This window comes from Mustela nivalis (assembly GCF_964662115.1).
Source record: "Mustela nivalis genome assembly, chromosome: 10".
Taxonomy (NCBI): domain Eukaryota; kingdom Metazoa; phylum Chordata; class Mammalia; order Carnivora; family Mustelidae; genus Mustela; species Mustela nivalis.
Window position 1 is genome coordinate 33,115,162 of NC_139029.1, and position 16,402 is coordinate 33,131,563.

The 16,402-nt window shown below is 50.7% G+C and overlaps 1 protein-coding gene across 11 annotated transcripts in view; it reads right to left on the reverse strand.

The window, feature by feature from the left end:
• Positions 1-16,402, reverse strand: part of ERI3 (ERI1 exoribonuclease family member 3) — a 126,080-nt gene that overhangs the window by 59,918 nt on the left and 49,760 nt on the right. For all 11 annotated transcript variants that reach the window (XM_082687325.1, XM_082687330.1, XM_082687322.1 and 8 more), the window contains one exon: positions 140-212. In XM_082687325.1, the coding sequence (XP_082543451.1) occupies positions 140-212 (73 nt within the window). The remainder of the gene's footprint in view (positions 1-139; positions 213-16,402) is intronic.

Here is a 16,402-nt window from a genome sequence, read left to right on the forward strand (position 1 = left end):
AAAAGAGAACAAAAAGAAAAGGAAAAAGGTGACAACAAAAAGAGAACAGAGATGAGTAGAATAAAGAAAGCAAGGGGGGAGGGGATCTAAGGCACAGGAGACCCAGAGGAAGCACCCGAATGGCGCTCAGACACAGTACCTTTTTCAGATTAATCCACTGCTTGAAGTAATCCGCCACCGGCAAGCCCAAGTATTGGCACTGGCCTGGGAGCCTACAAGAAAGGGAAAAGAGAACAAGTTGGGAACATCCATGTCCCAGGTATGAAGCGTGAATCTAGGTGTGCAAACACACCTCCTCAGAAGGCTAACCCATTAGCCATGGTCCCACCCTGCCCAGGAAAGGCACCCCACCTCTAGCACCCCGGACACTGGGCTGCAGATCTACATGTGAGCACCTGGAGCCTCTATTCAAACTAACACAAGCAGCCACTATTTTCTGATGGCCTGTAGAATGCTAAGGCTCTTACTTGCATTGGCACGTGATTCTTCAGCATGGCGCTAGGAGGTACCATTGCCTACCTTTTACAGATGAGAAAATGAAATTCAGAGGGGTCACTGAAGGTCCCACAGCTAAAAACTGACAGTGCCAAGAACTGAACCCAGGTCTATCTCACCCCAAAGCCTATGTTCTTTCCAGTGTACCAGTTTGCAGTTGTTTTGTTACAGCAGAGATGCAGGCATCTAAGACGGGAGGAGAGAGAGAAGGAGCATGTGAGTTGGTGATAACTAGACAGGGGCTCCAGTTCACGTGAAGTCTCTAGCAAGAGGTTTTCTGCCGACAGAGAAGAGACCGTGCAAAAGGATAAGAGGTCAGAATTTAAACCAAAAGCCCGTTTTTACTTTTCCTTGTCATTTATAAATGGTCTTTCATTGTAAATAGGATGTTGTACCTGCATAAATCCATTCAACCAATCATTTACTGAAGTTTAATAATAGATGGGCACCTAGGGCTCAAAGCGAAAGTCTCAGCCCCTGCCCCTAAGGGGCTCACGATCTGTTCAGTGAGATGGATAATAAAAGAAACAGACTAAACAGCCTTAAGTTGGAGCACTGGGATACATGAAAACATGGAGGAAGATACCAGAAATATTAGCTGGAACAGAACATAGGATTTTCTTGCTAAAAGAAGAGCTTGGCCTTAGGCAATGGAGAGCCTCTGAAGAGTTGTGATTTACAATGATTTATCTGGGGACGACAAAAACAATACCCTGAAAAAGCTGGATAGTAGCCGAGAGCTAGATAGAGGCCGTAGAAACAACGAGCAAGGAACAGACATGAGATGTGAAGGAGGCCTTGGCAACCAAATGGGATGTGGGGCCCAATGAGAGGAAGTGGTCTAGAGCCCAATTCAAAGGTGTGTGGCCTGGCTAGCTTCCTGCTACTCTCTGAATCAGATAGAGAGAGGGAGGGAAGGGGAGAGAGAAGCTATCAGACACCCAGAGCAAATCAGCATTTTAGTCAATTTTACCGGCTGTTTCTAAATTCTCTACCCAAATCACGGTGCACTGCTTACTGCCTCACCCCTGATGCACTGCTGGAAGGAGGCACAAATTTGGGAATGCAGCTTTACGTACATGTATGGCACATGGTGGGTACTCAGTGTCTGCTGAGTTCAAAGTGCCCATGAGATATGTAGCAGGTGAATGATATCTACAGAGGTGGCTGCATATCCAGTTTTGAGCAGATGTCTGAACTGGAAATATAAACTGCCAAATCATTAATGTAATTTAAATGAAATTAAAGCCACGAGAATAGATCAACAGGGAAGAGTATGGAGTAGGATAAGCAGAGGGCCCAGGCTAATATCTCGAAAGTGTTACTAAGCAAATATGCAATCAGGTCTCCCCAGATCATCACCACACACATGGAACTCACTACTTTACGTAGCAATCAGCTCTAGTTTTGAACTTCAATTCTAGAACATCCTTTCTTGATACTGAACTAAGATCTCTCTCTATAACTTCTGCCCATGAGTCTTTAGAAACTGGACAGAAAGACTTCCATCTCTTCCTTACAGAATACTCCCAAGATCTGAGGGCCCAGGAAGCCTCCTCCCCCAGAGATCCCTTCTCAGCCCTTCCAGAATTCCACAGCAGGTAATGTACCATGAATCAGGACTCACCCAATCAACCCTCATTCTAGAGGGCAGAGCTCCTGGACCTTTTTCAGGGTACCAGATACCCAGAGTTACACATGTACTTTTGACCTCAATTTGTGTCAACCTGTGGTCAACCTAAACAACCTAAAAGCACATTTCCCTTTTCTGGAATATATATAACTGATTTTTGAGCTTAAATTACAGGTCATTAGTGTCAAATGCCACAGAGTGGTCAAGCAAGATGACAGCTGAGAAAAATCCAATGAATCTGGCATCAGTGCTTGGTGGGAGCAAAAGGTAGCATGCAACATGTCCAAAGGTGAGTAAGAGAAAAGAAAGTGGAGACCACAGTGTAAAGTCCTTTCTGAGGAGATCTGGTTAAGATTCCAGTTAGGATGACTGGTTCCAGCCCAGAAAGTTCCAGGGCAGTCCAGCCTCCCCTCCATTACTCCATTGTTTGGCAGACACTGAGAGGAAACTGATACCCATGTTTAGGGCAGTAGAGTAAGAATTCACTTTTCTAAAACCTGAGATAAAACCTGAGAGGGAGATTCCTCTCAAATATCCAGGTGGCACAGGAACATTAACTACAACCAGTCAATTTCCCAGAAAGAAAGTTCTGGCTGAGACCATGATGAAGGAGTATCCACACAGCCCGTCCCTACATGGGAACCGAGGACCAAGAATATAAGGATACTAGGAAAGGTTTTGAAGGCTGAAAGATAGCCTTAGGAGCTACAATGTGATTGCTTAAGGAGAACTATATTGTTTAGATAACTTTCTCATTTCCTTCCATTTTTCTTTTATGTTCCTTATCCTTGTTATTTGTGAAAATGTTTGCTGAGCTCAGCTATTTTTGAAAAGCCACATTAGTCTGTAAGTGAAGGGGCTACCAGAAGCAGCAGAATCTGCAAAGGACTAAGTCAGGGGCACCAACCAGCCAAAGGCAGGGGTCCTGAGCTACCTATCATATTCTCCCTTAGCCATTCCCAGTGCCCTGATTCTTTTGGATGACATGGACCAGGAGTCCAACTGGCTGTGGCTTACACTGGTGGGGGGCGCAGGGAGGGATTGGAGGGTGGTGACTCCCTCTTCAGCAAGATCTCAAAGGTAGACATTTCTATCCAGGTAGGAAGGTCTGGCACAGAAGAATCCGACCTGACCCTCTTGGAGGAGGGCCTATATCAGACAGGCCGCATCAAAGACAGACTAGACAGACCGTTGGGCAGGTTGGTCAGCCTCTGATACAGCTCAGCAGCAGCCTTGCACGTTATCTGTACCCATGGCTGACTGAGGCAGGGGACGATGGGACTATAATTCTCGCTCAGGCTCCAGGACTTGCAGGTCTACATGCAGTCTGCAGACTCACAGGCACTCAGGTTGCGGAGTCCTTCAGTCTGTGGCTGGTCCTAGCCCTGTGACTCCAAGGCACAAGCAGTTGAGATGCAGCAGCGTCCAGGCCCATGTCCACAAGAGACACAGAGCCAAATGCCAGAACCTGAACTTCCAGTTACCTCATGGAAGACAGCTACACATTTCTATGACAGAACCCTACCCAGCTCAGAGAGAGCACCAAGAGAAACTGGGTGAGAAAGGTAGGTCAGAGTAGTTGTCATCCCCTACATAAAATAGGAAAGTGATGCCCAGAGAAGAAAAAGGATTTGCTTGATCACACAACAAGCCAAGGAAAGAACAAAAAGCAGGACCTCAGGCTTCCGACTGCACAAGGCATCAGTCACGCACATGCACATGGAGTTCTTTACAGTCCCTAGGAAGGCCATTGCTGGGGCCTGAGAGGCAGGTAGCATGGTAAGCATGGTGGTTACTGCTCAAGGTCACATCTGGCTCCAGGGTCCTTAGGAGCCTAAGGCTACGGTCCGTGGGTAACAGGGGGTACATGGTTCCACGAATTTGGAAAGGAAGAGGGCAAAAGTCCCCCTGGCATAAACGGTCTGAAAGCTGTTCCTACCAGATACTGATCCCAGGAAAATAGCCACTGGCAGTGGGCCCTGGACTACCCTGCGGGCATGAATGTGCAGGCAGGTTTATGGTGCCCAGGTCTCTGTGCAGCTGGAATCACTGGGCACAGAGCTCCTCAACTGCCCAAACATCATCTGGCCATGCTTATTACTGCTGCCCAATGAAATTTTATGCACCGAGTCCACAGGTGTGATTTCCCCTTCTTTATGAGGGTCGGAATGACATCACTGATGGCCAATAGAAAAGAACCAATTATGTCCAGGCCATAAAAAGGAATGAGATTTTTTCAACCAAATCAAAACTTCCTTCAGCTTCATGAATGCAAGGGGCCCCCTTTAAGGAAGGGCCCCCCAGTCCTGCCGTGGGCTCTAAACCAAGGGATTACGATTGCTTTCCAAATACTGTGGGGCCTAGGGCTGGAAAGGGGCTACACCTTCCACATTCACCATGTGATGATGCTCCTATCACACTGGGACCTGGGGTCATCAGCACAGAACATCAAACTCTCCTCAAAGATGCCTGATTAGCTCCTTACTACTTCAAACTTCAGGCAGGAGTTAAAGATGAGGTATTCTTCAAGTTCCCTTATTACTCCTTTCAAATAACAAAAAAGAAAGCAGAGAGCCCTCCCCCACTTAGAAAGAACAGTGTGGGAAAAAGAGGGGTACAAGAAACTGCCCCCTCCAATAAGCATAGGGCACAAAGCATAAGGAATCCAGCCCTCCCCACCCACCTCTCATCCAGCCCCACCACCTGCAGCCCAGTGCTTGGGCTGGGCCCAGACAGCCCTGATGGCAAACAGGTGTGACCAGCTCGGCGCCAGCCAAGGCAGGGGACTAGCTCATTAAGGGAACACCACCCTCACTAATGGGTAAGGGCAGGATGAAGCCATTGTGAACAGTCGCTCAGCTTTGAAGATTAGGTGAAGCAGAGCTGGGGGCTCTGCTAGAACTGCTAGGCTTGAGTTGAGGAGGCCAGCAACATTTGCGGAGGTCGGAGAGACACAAACAGCCAGGATGAGCAGGAGCACAGGCACCAGTGCTGGCAAAGGTTATGCACGGAATTCCTTCTGCGCTTTTCTAAGTCTAAGGAGCAACTCCACATGAGGGAGATATAGGTCACTTGCACTTTTAGCAGACCTGAGCCCTGAAAGAGCAGGAGGCCAGCCAGATCTGGAGCCTCATGCAATCCCTTTCTGCCTCTCTAGGAAGGCCATGAGACCCAGATCTTGAAGTAATGTAGGCCGTCTGTCCTGGCGTCCAAAAGCTCGAGGAGACACACACTGCTCACCTGCAAAGGCACACTGTTTTGTCCCATCTGATATGCAGAAATGGGGAGGGGGTACTGAGGGGCAAAGGGAAGAGTAGGGAGAAAGGCTCGGTCTTCTCCCAAGCCACAGCTGTGCCACAGAGAGATGGAAGGCCCAGCCTAGCAAGGGGTAGGCCAACAGACAAAGCCAATCAGCCAGGTGGGTGCTCCTGCCAAAGTGACACGTTGGAGAGGGAGTGGGGCTTGCTTCCACGTGAGGTCTCTATGCTTGCTCATTCTGATACAAACGTGCACGTGGAGTGTTGTCATGCTGGCTGTCCTGCGTTCCAGAATTGCCATGTTTCTGAGGCCTTGGGAAAGGTCCCATTCCCAGCGGATCCCAGTCTGGGAAGTGCACCCATTAGGAGACTTCACGACCAGGGTGATGAGTCTGCATCCAGCACAGGCAGGCTATCCCAGGCGAGGCAGCACTTAGCCAGGGACACAGCTCTTTGTCTCTCCTGTTTCCAGTCCCCCCCACCAGAGGAGATAAACAGACCCTGGGTGATAAACGGCCCGCCTTTCACGATCACTTTTCCTCAAGTTGAGGAGAGTAGCTAGTGATGGATGGGCTGGAATTTGGTTATCGGGAAGGGCTGTCAGCCAGAGGTGCCTATCTCCTCCCCCACTACGCAGGGCATCATTACACTGTGGCATCGAGGTAAAATATGAGCAAGGGGAGGGAAGGAAGGAATAGGGGAAGGCTGGGCTTCCACACAGAGCAAATTGAGCTACAATGAGAGCGGGCACAAGGCTGGGACGTTAGTTATCTGCCACGACACCTTTATCTCTGTGCAAATTGGTCCTTCCTCCCCCACCGCATCCTCTTGTACAAACAGAGGCAGGCACAATGTGTCACCACTGCAACAGCGAAGCAATTTAACCCGAATTAGTGAGGGGGTCAAGCCAGGAAATAGGGTTTTCTCATTTCAACAGGTTCCTTAGTCTCTGCTTTGAACCACCACATTGGAAGGAGGAGGGTGGACAGAAAGCAGACTCATAACTGAATTCACTCACTTGGCCACTGCTGATGTTTTAAAAAATGAATGCTGGAGCCTCCTACTTATCAAAGCCGGTTAGTTTCCATCTCACCTGTGAGACGCACTATGGCAAAAGACATGAATCTAGGCCACCCTTGCAGGATGAGCTTCCAGTGCTTTAAGACCACGTGGGAATCAGCAGGGTCAGGAAGGCAGACAACAGTGCTGCGCAAGATAGCAGCCCCATGCCAACATCCCCTTCTAGAAGCCTACAGGATAGGGATGCTGGGTGGCTCAGTCATTAAGGGTGCACTTTCGGCTTAGGTCATGATCTCACGGTCCTGGGATCGAGCCCCACATCAGGCTCCCTAATTGGCAGGAAGCCTCCTTCTCCTTCTCCCACTCCTCCTGCTTGTATTCCCTCTTTCAGTTTCTCTTTCTCTCTCTGCCAAATAAATAAATAAAATCTAAAAAGAAGAAGAAGAAGCCTAGAGGATAGAGTGCAGGGTGGGGTGAAGGATGCAGGCCAGGGAAAGGGGCAGTAGAAGGTAGGTAATCACATTAAAGATGATTCTGGACAATTCAAGAATATACTTCAGTCTACAGACAGAAGCAGCACGCTAGCTCCACTCTCCACCCAACATCCAAGGTGCTTTAAGAGGGGTGTCCTGTCTCTGCACCCCCGACAGATAAGACACACACACAGAGTTGTGCTGAAATTGAGGAAGCCAAAGGCAGCACTGATGGCAATGACAAGACTAAAAGAGCAGGAATAGAGGAGTCAGGCCCATTCCCCAGTGGCTCCCCTACTGCAGACCCTGGAGCTAGAAGGGGGCAGGGGAGTGGGAGAGGGCAGCACAATCCCCAGCCAGCACATGGCTCTGCTGCACGAGGAGACAACTTGGTCAAGTGCCCACATGTCCTTGAGCAAGTTACATTACCCTCACGCCCTGCTCTATGAAGGTTGTAGGAGCCAGCCAAGGGAAACACGTTCCTACATAAGCACTTGTACAAGGGAATCTGGCTATAAAGAGGTCAGCTGTGACCAAACCTGCAATAGCCTTTGGAGAGGCTTCCAGGCTACCAGCCTCAAGAAGACAGCACCTTACTCAGGAAAAATACCCTGGAGAAGCTCTGCTAGGGATGACACAGAAAGGGGACATTCTAAAACCACTGAACAATTTCAAAAAATGAATTCCAAGAATTCATTTGGGGATGAAGGAAGGAAGCACCTTGGGACTCATTCTCCAAATCCAAAGAATCAGCACACAAATAGGAGGGAACAAAAATCAAGGCCACAGTCTAGACACAAAATTGAAGAACATTCTACCTCAACTGACACTACAGACTTAAGGGTGGCACTGAGACCCAGAACCCTCAAGAGCAGATGCCAATCAAGCCTGATTCCTAGACTCAGGGAGCTTCTAAGACCACCCAGAAGATAATCACAACATGAAACCTAATGATCACTCCAGGAAAGATGACAGAAAGGGCCATCCTATTTTTGGTGATGGGAGAGCACTGCTGGGGAGCACTTACAAACACTTCGCTTCAGTCCCCTGATAGAAAACACACACACACACACACACACACACACAGAGTCTCTCTCTCTCTCTCCCCCTCCCTCCCTCCATTCATTCTTCTCTGCCTGCCCACAGCCCTGGGAGAGTGCCTACTTCTCAGCCCACTTTGCTCCCACACTTGCTCCCATCCTCTGGGACAGCTGCAGGTTACAATTCCAACCACAGGCTTCAGAAAGATGATACACTTGCTGGAGCCTGCAAAGGGTCAGGAGAGAGTACTGTTTGAAATACCAGCGTGACAGCTGGCTCCTTGTCTGTCTCTTCCTCCACCACCCCCCTCCCCAAACTTGTCATGGTACAAGAAGTCTATAAGCAGCCCATCAGCTTTAAATATCAGTGTGCGTGAAGCAGGAGCACGAGAGCGAGGGAGCGGGAAGCAGACAGCGAGCGCCTCTGTCGCCACTGCCTGTCAGGGAACACTAATGAATTTCACCACCAGCAGCCATGCTTCAGATTGGGAGGGGGGATGTGGTGGGGGTGGGGAGTTTTCTAGGGAAAACCTCGCAGTATTAAAACATCTTTTCCCAAAGCCCTGTTAATAAATGTCACTGCAGAGCCAAGAACTGCAGCCTACCACTAGGACTTCAAGGCAAGGGAGGGGTAGTGACAAGCCCTAAGGTCTTCCCAACAGAAGAAGAATGCCAAGTGTGAGGCTGGAGGGGGCCAGCTGAGCTCTGCAAATTGGGAGGGTGACCACCATGACCCATGCTCATCTTATAAAGGCCTTGGGCTACCTAGCTTGAGGACCAAGACAGGAAGGAAAGGCCTCAGGTTGGGGGAGATCACCAACTGTGTCTCCCAGGCCAGAATTACTGTCCACCCCGCTCCCCATCAACTTTAGCTACCTCATTTCACAGGGAGGCCCGTGGGCAAGGAACTGCTGGGGCTTCTAGATCTCCTAGATCTAGGGAAGGTATGGGGAGGAAACTCTGGCACCAGTCCCAACAGGAAGTATTCCCCCATAGGTGGCAGGATCCAGAGCTTATCATAATCTTCATTTTACAGATGAGGACATGGAGGTTGACTGGGAATGTGACTTTCCCAAGATCCTACAATTACTAAGTAATGGAGTCAGGACTCGAACCCAGGTCTCTTAATTCTAAAGGCCCATCTCTTTCCACAGCACTATGCAGGTTCTCTGAGGAAGGGCCAATCACCTCATGGCCTCCTGTGTGTCCTCTATTCCCAGGCCCCGCCACTCCCTCCCACTGGTACACATGCACCTTTGGCCTGGCATAAGCCGCAGCTGCCATGTAGCACAGGGCTGGGCTCCAGGCCAGGGTGAACCCAGCCTGGCAGAGAAAGCCCTGGGAGTGAGCCAGGCCATCACCTGGGAGTCTCCACAGCTCAGAGGGCATGGCTGCAGGCCTAAGCCTTCCCTTGGGTACCCTCTGCACAGCTCTGATCAGCAGAGTCTGATCTGGCAGCGACCTGCTGTGCAGGGGGCAAATGACATTTAATTTCCTCTTGGTTTCCCTATGGTACAGACGAAAGGCCGTCACCTGCGTCTGGGTCTGGCGGCACAGCTGGAAGTGTTCCCAGACATGCTGCTCTGGAGAGTTCCCAAACAGAAACCAGAACACAGGCAGAGCAGAGGGACACCCCATAGGCCAGGCTGCTGGTCATCCCTGAGAAAACCAACCTCAAATCCCCATTGCCAAGCAGTTGCTCAAAGCCTCCAAAGGCACTGATACGTAAACAGCCCCTCCCAGCTCTGCTGCTTGCTGGCCCACTGGCCCACCATTTCTCCCCCACGGAGCCCACAGAAATGACCACAAGCACACAAGTGCCACAAGTGCCACAAGGGCCAAACGCACCCTGTGGTGTTTAAGATGTATATGAAGTATAACATGCACTTCCCTGTGCCACAAACAGTTCAGGAAGTCAAATACCTTCTATCTCCCCACCCCCTCTCCAATGAAACAATAAGACAAGCATCCCTCCAGGGTCTCCCCAAGGCCAGTTCCTCCAAGGAAAGGGCACAGTGCCCCACCTGTTGTGACTATGGGAAGTGTCAGAGCTGCCACCAGATCCTGGCTAGAGCTCTCTCCCTGGACGGAATGGCCCCAGCAGGAAGCAGGGAAGAGGGCAGAGGGAGGAGGAGGAGCAGGTGATAGGAGGTTTCCAGGGCACTTTGGTCAGTGTCTCAGCTGATGAACTATTCTCTTTTTTGGCCAAGGAAATCAAGAGCTCCTTAGCAGTTTGAGCTGTTTCCAAGACATCTCACTTGTCCCCCACTACAGTCTCCACCTGGCCTGTGGCCATCTTGACCCTTTGCCTGGGCTGCTTTTGTATGGCCTACAATGCCCTCTGGAGGCTCCATGGAGAGGCATCCTGCAAGCGGCCAGGTTCCGGGATGTAGACTGATCTCTGCTGTGATACACAAGGACATAGCTCTTCCCCTTACCCTCTGGCTGATCTCTGCCCTGACCCCAGCTCCCCTGGCTCCCTTAAAACAGGTAACCACTAGGCCTACCCAGAATCGCACTTCTGGGTGGGCATAAGACCAGGCTAGTGGTTTTTAAACTGTGCTCAGTGGGGTTCCAGGTCTCTAGAGGGCACATGAGGCAACTCTGTGGACTGGGGAAACAGGAGGAAGGAGGACAGGGTCTTGCCCTAGCTTCAACCAGAACAGTTCAACTTTTATATACTTCGTATTATTGGGATTTCTTTAATATTTGTTTTTTAAGAAAAGTTTCCTGCTAAAAACTACTACTCCTTCAGTCTCTCTACTGTGCACCTGTCGGCTCTCATGGCATTTGTTCTGTATCTTCTCTGTAGTGTTTCCATCCTCCACTCACTCAGCCTATAGTTAGTCACATGCATGCCACGTTCTGTCCCGACCACCTGTGTTGCTGACAGTCTTCCCGACTTTCCGGCTGGAGCGGCTCTCAGCGGGGGCTGACTCTGGGCTGTTGCTGGAATACCAGCACTTCCAGCAGACACAGTGGTCAGCATCTTCAGGGGCAGTTTCTGAAAGACTTCTCTGAAAAAGAGCTGCAGTAGAGGATGACTGACACTCACAAAGAAGGTGACACTCACACGTGGCATATGTCACTCTTAAATCACCAAGTGGGACACACCCACTATCATCATTGATCACCCAAATCGACCTTTGGGGGAACGAAAGAGACTTTCGCTAACAGCCAATCTTTAGGCAAAATGCAGACATTCCAACTGGAAATATCACTCATTAAAAGTTTCCAAACCATGAATGTGAGACCATCCATGGAAACACAAGATGATGCTCATCAGCTGAGTACTCGGGATCTGTGGCCTTGGAAAAGAGTCACTAGTCCCACAATTCTGCTTGTAGCACTGGAAATGGGTGAAGCCCCTTGGCCCCATAAACCAACTCCACTGCCTGACCTCCTCCAGCCAGCTCTGGGGAAGGGGCAAGAGGGAGGCAGGGGTTTGTGCTCCTCCTAGCTAAAGCCACTTGTTAATAGGCCCTAGATTCCCTTATCTCTGGGGAAAGGAAGGTAGCAATGAGCCCTCTCCCTTGCATACCCCCCCCCAATATGCCTCCCAGCAGGGCCAGGGAAGAGAGCCATTAGTGTATGCCTCAGCAGACAATGGGGAGGAGAAGTCTCCAGAGCAAAGGACAACTGCAGCAATTAGAATGCAGGGAGGTTCAGAAGCTATTTAACTGGGTGACCCCTGAGGTCGCTGCATCTGACTCCCATCCCTGGATAAATATTGTATGAGAGGGGAGGGGGGAGAGCGAGGGAGCCCTCAGAGTGCTGCTCCTCCTTCCACTCTGTTCCCCACCCCACACGGCTGCCTCCAGCCACACACACCAGGAACATTATTTACAGCCCTGACAGTCAGAGCAATCACTCTGCTAACCAAGAGGGAATGGACAAAGTCGACTTACCAAAAATTGACTATGGCAATTGAAGAAGAAACCAGGGCTGTGGGGGAAGGGAGCTGAGCCAACACTGAGATGCAAGGCTTCCCCCACATTCTGGGTCTGGCTGGAGCAAATATTTCCCAACACCCCAAGACCAATGGCAGGTGAAGCTGGTCCCAACTGGCAGAGTAAATCAGAAATGGTGTCTCGCTCCATCTTTTGGGGGCTTTCTAATTGAAAAACTCCTGGATCTCACCACTACCCAGGTGTTCCTTAGCAAAGATGGGAGTCCTAGCAACCTGCCCAGAGGACGTGGGACTAGCCACATTGTCACTCATCCAGCGGGTTCCTCAGCTGACCTCTAGGAAAAGGCCACAGGCAGGAGAGTCTGCCACAGCAGAAAGGGGTCAGGCTGGGGAAGAAGAGGAGGGCATCTGAGTGCGGGCTGCGCCTCAGCCCCCACATGTTTCACTCCTCCAGTCCTGCTCTAATGCACCCTGACATGCCTCTGAAGACAGAGAGCTGTTTGCAGTCAGCACCGTGATTTGTTAGTAATTATTTCCATGGTGTCACATTGCTGTCACTCTGTTAACAAAGAGACAGGCTGCCTCAGGCTGCCTGCAAGAAAGAATCGCAGAGAAAAAGGCCTGTCAGGCTCCCGGGATTCTCTGGGCTGGCTGGCTTTCTTCCCCAAACCAACATCCTTGCAGGCTTAGGAAGAAACAGTTTTATAGAACTATCAAGTCTGAGTATGTCACCCTTTAGCCAGGGACACTGAAAATTTACCCCACCCACTCACAGCCCTCTCTCCCAAGCCCTCCTGAGTTAAGCCCCCGAAGTCCACAGATCATACAGGCCTAGGCCATTACGCCAGTTGCAGCTTCAACTTCCCCAGCCTTCATCTTCCAAGACCCTTGCCTCCAGACTCCTCTCCCCCACTGGGGTGTTTGCAGCCTCTCATGTGCTGTTAGGAGCCCAACACAGGAAACCTACTTCAGACCAAAGTGAAGCAGCTGCCCCCTGGCATCGAGAGTGGTTAAAGAGAATACGATGGCAGGGCATCTCCCCTCCTTGAACCTGCCAACCACAGTTCAGGACCAAAGCTGCTCCGGTGTCAATGCCCCTGCATTCTCTAGACGCCTGTGCACCTGTGAGGAGACCCCCACAGACTGTCTGTCATTCCTAGTGCCTGGATCGGTCCGGTATCCACACAAGAACTGGTGGTTTGCTTTAGCACAGAGTAATGTCTCCATTACCCTGGCTGGGAATTAGAGGACAGATTGGCAAGCGCTGACAAAACAGAGGTCACTCACCTTACAGGCATGGAAAGTTGGAGATTAATTCTCTCCTCTCACGGAGGGAATCAGACTCCTGGACAGTGGAAGGGAAGCACCAATACTGAGAAACCCTTTCAATGCCAAGCAGTAACAGCAGGAGAGGGAGACAAAAGCCCTACAGAGGCCTTGTCAAGCTGGCAAGGGCCACTGCCACCCAGCTCCCTTGGAGCCCCACAGGATAGAGGAGCCTGGGCAAAATCAAGATTCTTCTGGCACCAGGGTCCAAAGGGCAGAGGGCAGGGCTGGCTGCATGCACTGGAATGTAAACTCTATGAAGGCAGAATGTTTTAGAAGTTTTATCTCCTAACTTTGCTCCTCACCTAGAATAGTGTGAGACAGAGTGGGTATTTAATCAATATCTGCTGAAAGAATAACGAAATGGGTCAGTATGGCTCAAAGTCCACTTTCACAGGTCTGGGGCCAGCCTCTCCCTCAGAGAAGAGGGAAGCCAGTGCAGATTCCAGAAGAGACAGGGAGGCCACATATCCAAAGGACTGGCGTTAGGTTTTAAAGGATGAGGGAGATTTGGATAGGCCTTGGGAGATTCTCATAACGAACTGAACATTCCCATACTCATTTGACAACCATGTACCGAAGGGCTAAAGAAGGTATGTAGTCCAACAAAAGGAGAAGGGATAAAGTACAGTACAGAAATACAAGTGGACACTATACGGCAATGAAAAGGCTGAACTGCTAATACACACAACCACCATGGGAGACTCTCATATGTTATGTTAAGCAAAGGAAGTCAGACATAAAAGACTACATTCTGTAGGATTCTACTCATTGGAAGTCAAGAACAGGCAAAATGAACCAAAAGTAACAGAAGTCAGAAGAGTGGTTACCTAACAGCAAAGGGCATTACTGAGAAGTGGCACAAGGGGATCTCTAGGACGATGGAAAGGGGTTTTTTAAATCTTGAGCTGGATGGTGGCTGCACAGGTATGTATTTGCATAAAAACCTATGGAGCTGTACATTTCACATTTGTATGCTTTATGTACCCTACTGTGCCTATTTCATACCAAGATTTCTAAAAATATTAGGGAAAAAAAAAGGTTAGGTCTCAAGAGTCACACAGAGTTGTGTTGTTGCTGTTGTTGTTTTTAAAACACAGAAACATCTCACCCAGAGTAAAACATTTTCCAGGAGCAAGAGTGTCTCCTTCTCCTTGGGAGTTCAGGGGATAGGCCCTCCAGCTTTCACTCTCTAGCTGCCAGAGGACAGAGGAGCCCAAATGGGCAAGGCCTGGGAAGGTTCAGAAATATTCAAAACACAAAGGAATGCAGCCCGAGTCCCCAGCCCAGGAGGTAGTAACTAACAGCCTCTATTCCATACCAGGTGAGCTTCGGGGAAGCAGAGAGGGAACATATGGTCAAACCACGGCTCCAGCTGGTTCGGAGGCTCTCTGAAGCAGCCTGTCAGAGACTGCCACAAAGGACAGAACCAGACTTCCAGAGACAGTCTCCAAAAGCCACAAGACCAATTTGTCTTCCTGACAAGCCAGGCAGACACTGGCTGAGCTACCCCAACTCTGGGTTACGCAAAGGTCTCAATGCCTATAGCCCCTACTGCCAGGGAGGAGGAGGTGGTAAGACCCTCACAGATGGTCAAGGGGAGTGTAACTCGGGACCAGTACTTAGGCAGCAGCTCTTGCCTCAGGACCAATGAAGCAGCTAAGAGCCATCCGGTCAGCGGCCCGGCAGCAGCCTACCCCACACGAGGCTCCCCTGACCACACACACCTCAGAGCCTCATCACTTACCACACAAATGTCTTTATGTTTTATCAGGATTTTAGCCAAGCAAATCTTCCATTCCAGGGGTTCCAAAAAATCACCAGAGTGCTTTTAGCTCCTCGGACACCTTCTTAGCAGATGAGGAGAGGAGGCCAACATTACAGTCCCACCACTGGGCCAAAAAGTGCCCAGAAAGTGGATCACTAGATGCTCTGCCTGCCAAGGAGGGGCCGGAACTTATTGATCAGACAACAGAACTTCTCCCCAGGGCCCCTCCAGGTCCAAAATCCTTCCAGACCAGACCAGCTGCCCCAAACTCAGGCTCCCAGGTAAGGACACGGGCTTAACTGCCTGCTGACATGTGGCTCCAGGACCACATGGAGAAGAAAGGAAAGGGGGCTTGGGCAGGGACCTAGGAGTCCCCTGGGCACTCCAGAGAAACCTGCTCCTGCCCTAGGACCCGCCCACAGAAAAGGGGATAATCCCAAACCCACACTCAGGAGCCCCTTTACTATTAGTGCTGGACACCAGGACATGTGCCAGAGGGAAGTCTCACGTGTCTGTGAGTAGGCTGGCTCCAGAGGCCTGCAGGCTCTCAGGGGGAGGCGGGGCACCCCTCGCTCCTCGGAGCCCAAGAACTCTCGGCCCAAGGAGCTGTCAGGCTAACGAGGCTACCCCACCGCCACTCCATCTGAGCATGGCAGGCTGCACCGCACGACTGGCTTCAGGTGGCTCTTCTTTAATTAATGGCATCCCAGGCTCTGCAGGGAGCTTCACCCTACAATGAATGGCCCTCTCTCATTAGAGGCAGGCCTGCCATGATGTATTCAGGGCGAGGGCCAGGATTCATTTCCCTGTCTGTGGGCTGGGGATGGGAGGGAGGGAGGGGAGAGGCAGCGGGGAGAGATTTATATCGAGTGACTTGGATTAGCTGCAGCTGAAACATGACCCCATCAACTCCAGCTGCCTTCTTGGGGCTAACCCGATGCACCTCTGCTGACGAGAGGGCTCTAGGGAAGCTGAAGGGAGGGCAGAAGGTCTGGTTCTTGTTCTCTCTGGGCTTAGGCTATAGCTCGAAGGCCCAGAGTTCCTATACAACCTCCAGAACCCCCTCCCCAACCACCACACACACACACTGGGAGCCTGGCCTGACTCTGAGCTCGTCTTGCCCACTGAGAGCCTCTGCACGGCCAGGAAGCTGACATACTGGCCTGCGAGCTAGAGGGCTGCCCGTGGCTGGCTTTCCTAACTACTTTGTGTAGGAAACACCCTCCCTCCCTACTTCAGAGGACCAGTGCACAACATAGTAATGCCCCCATATCTGCTATCTGGACAGGATCCAAGAACATTCTGCCACAGGGCATCTCAGACCTCAGGCTACCCAGCCCCAGGGAAAAGGCACTGACACTAAAACATGCTGTCAGCTATCACCTCACCAAGCATCCAAGGTGGGGAGATTCTGTACAAAACTGCTCGTCTCCACCTCCCTCTGAGGCCGTCTCACAGGGATCACAAGACTGAGCATGAG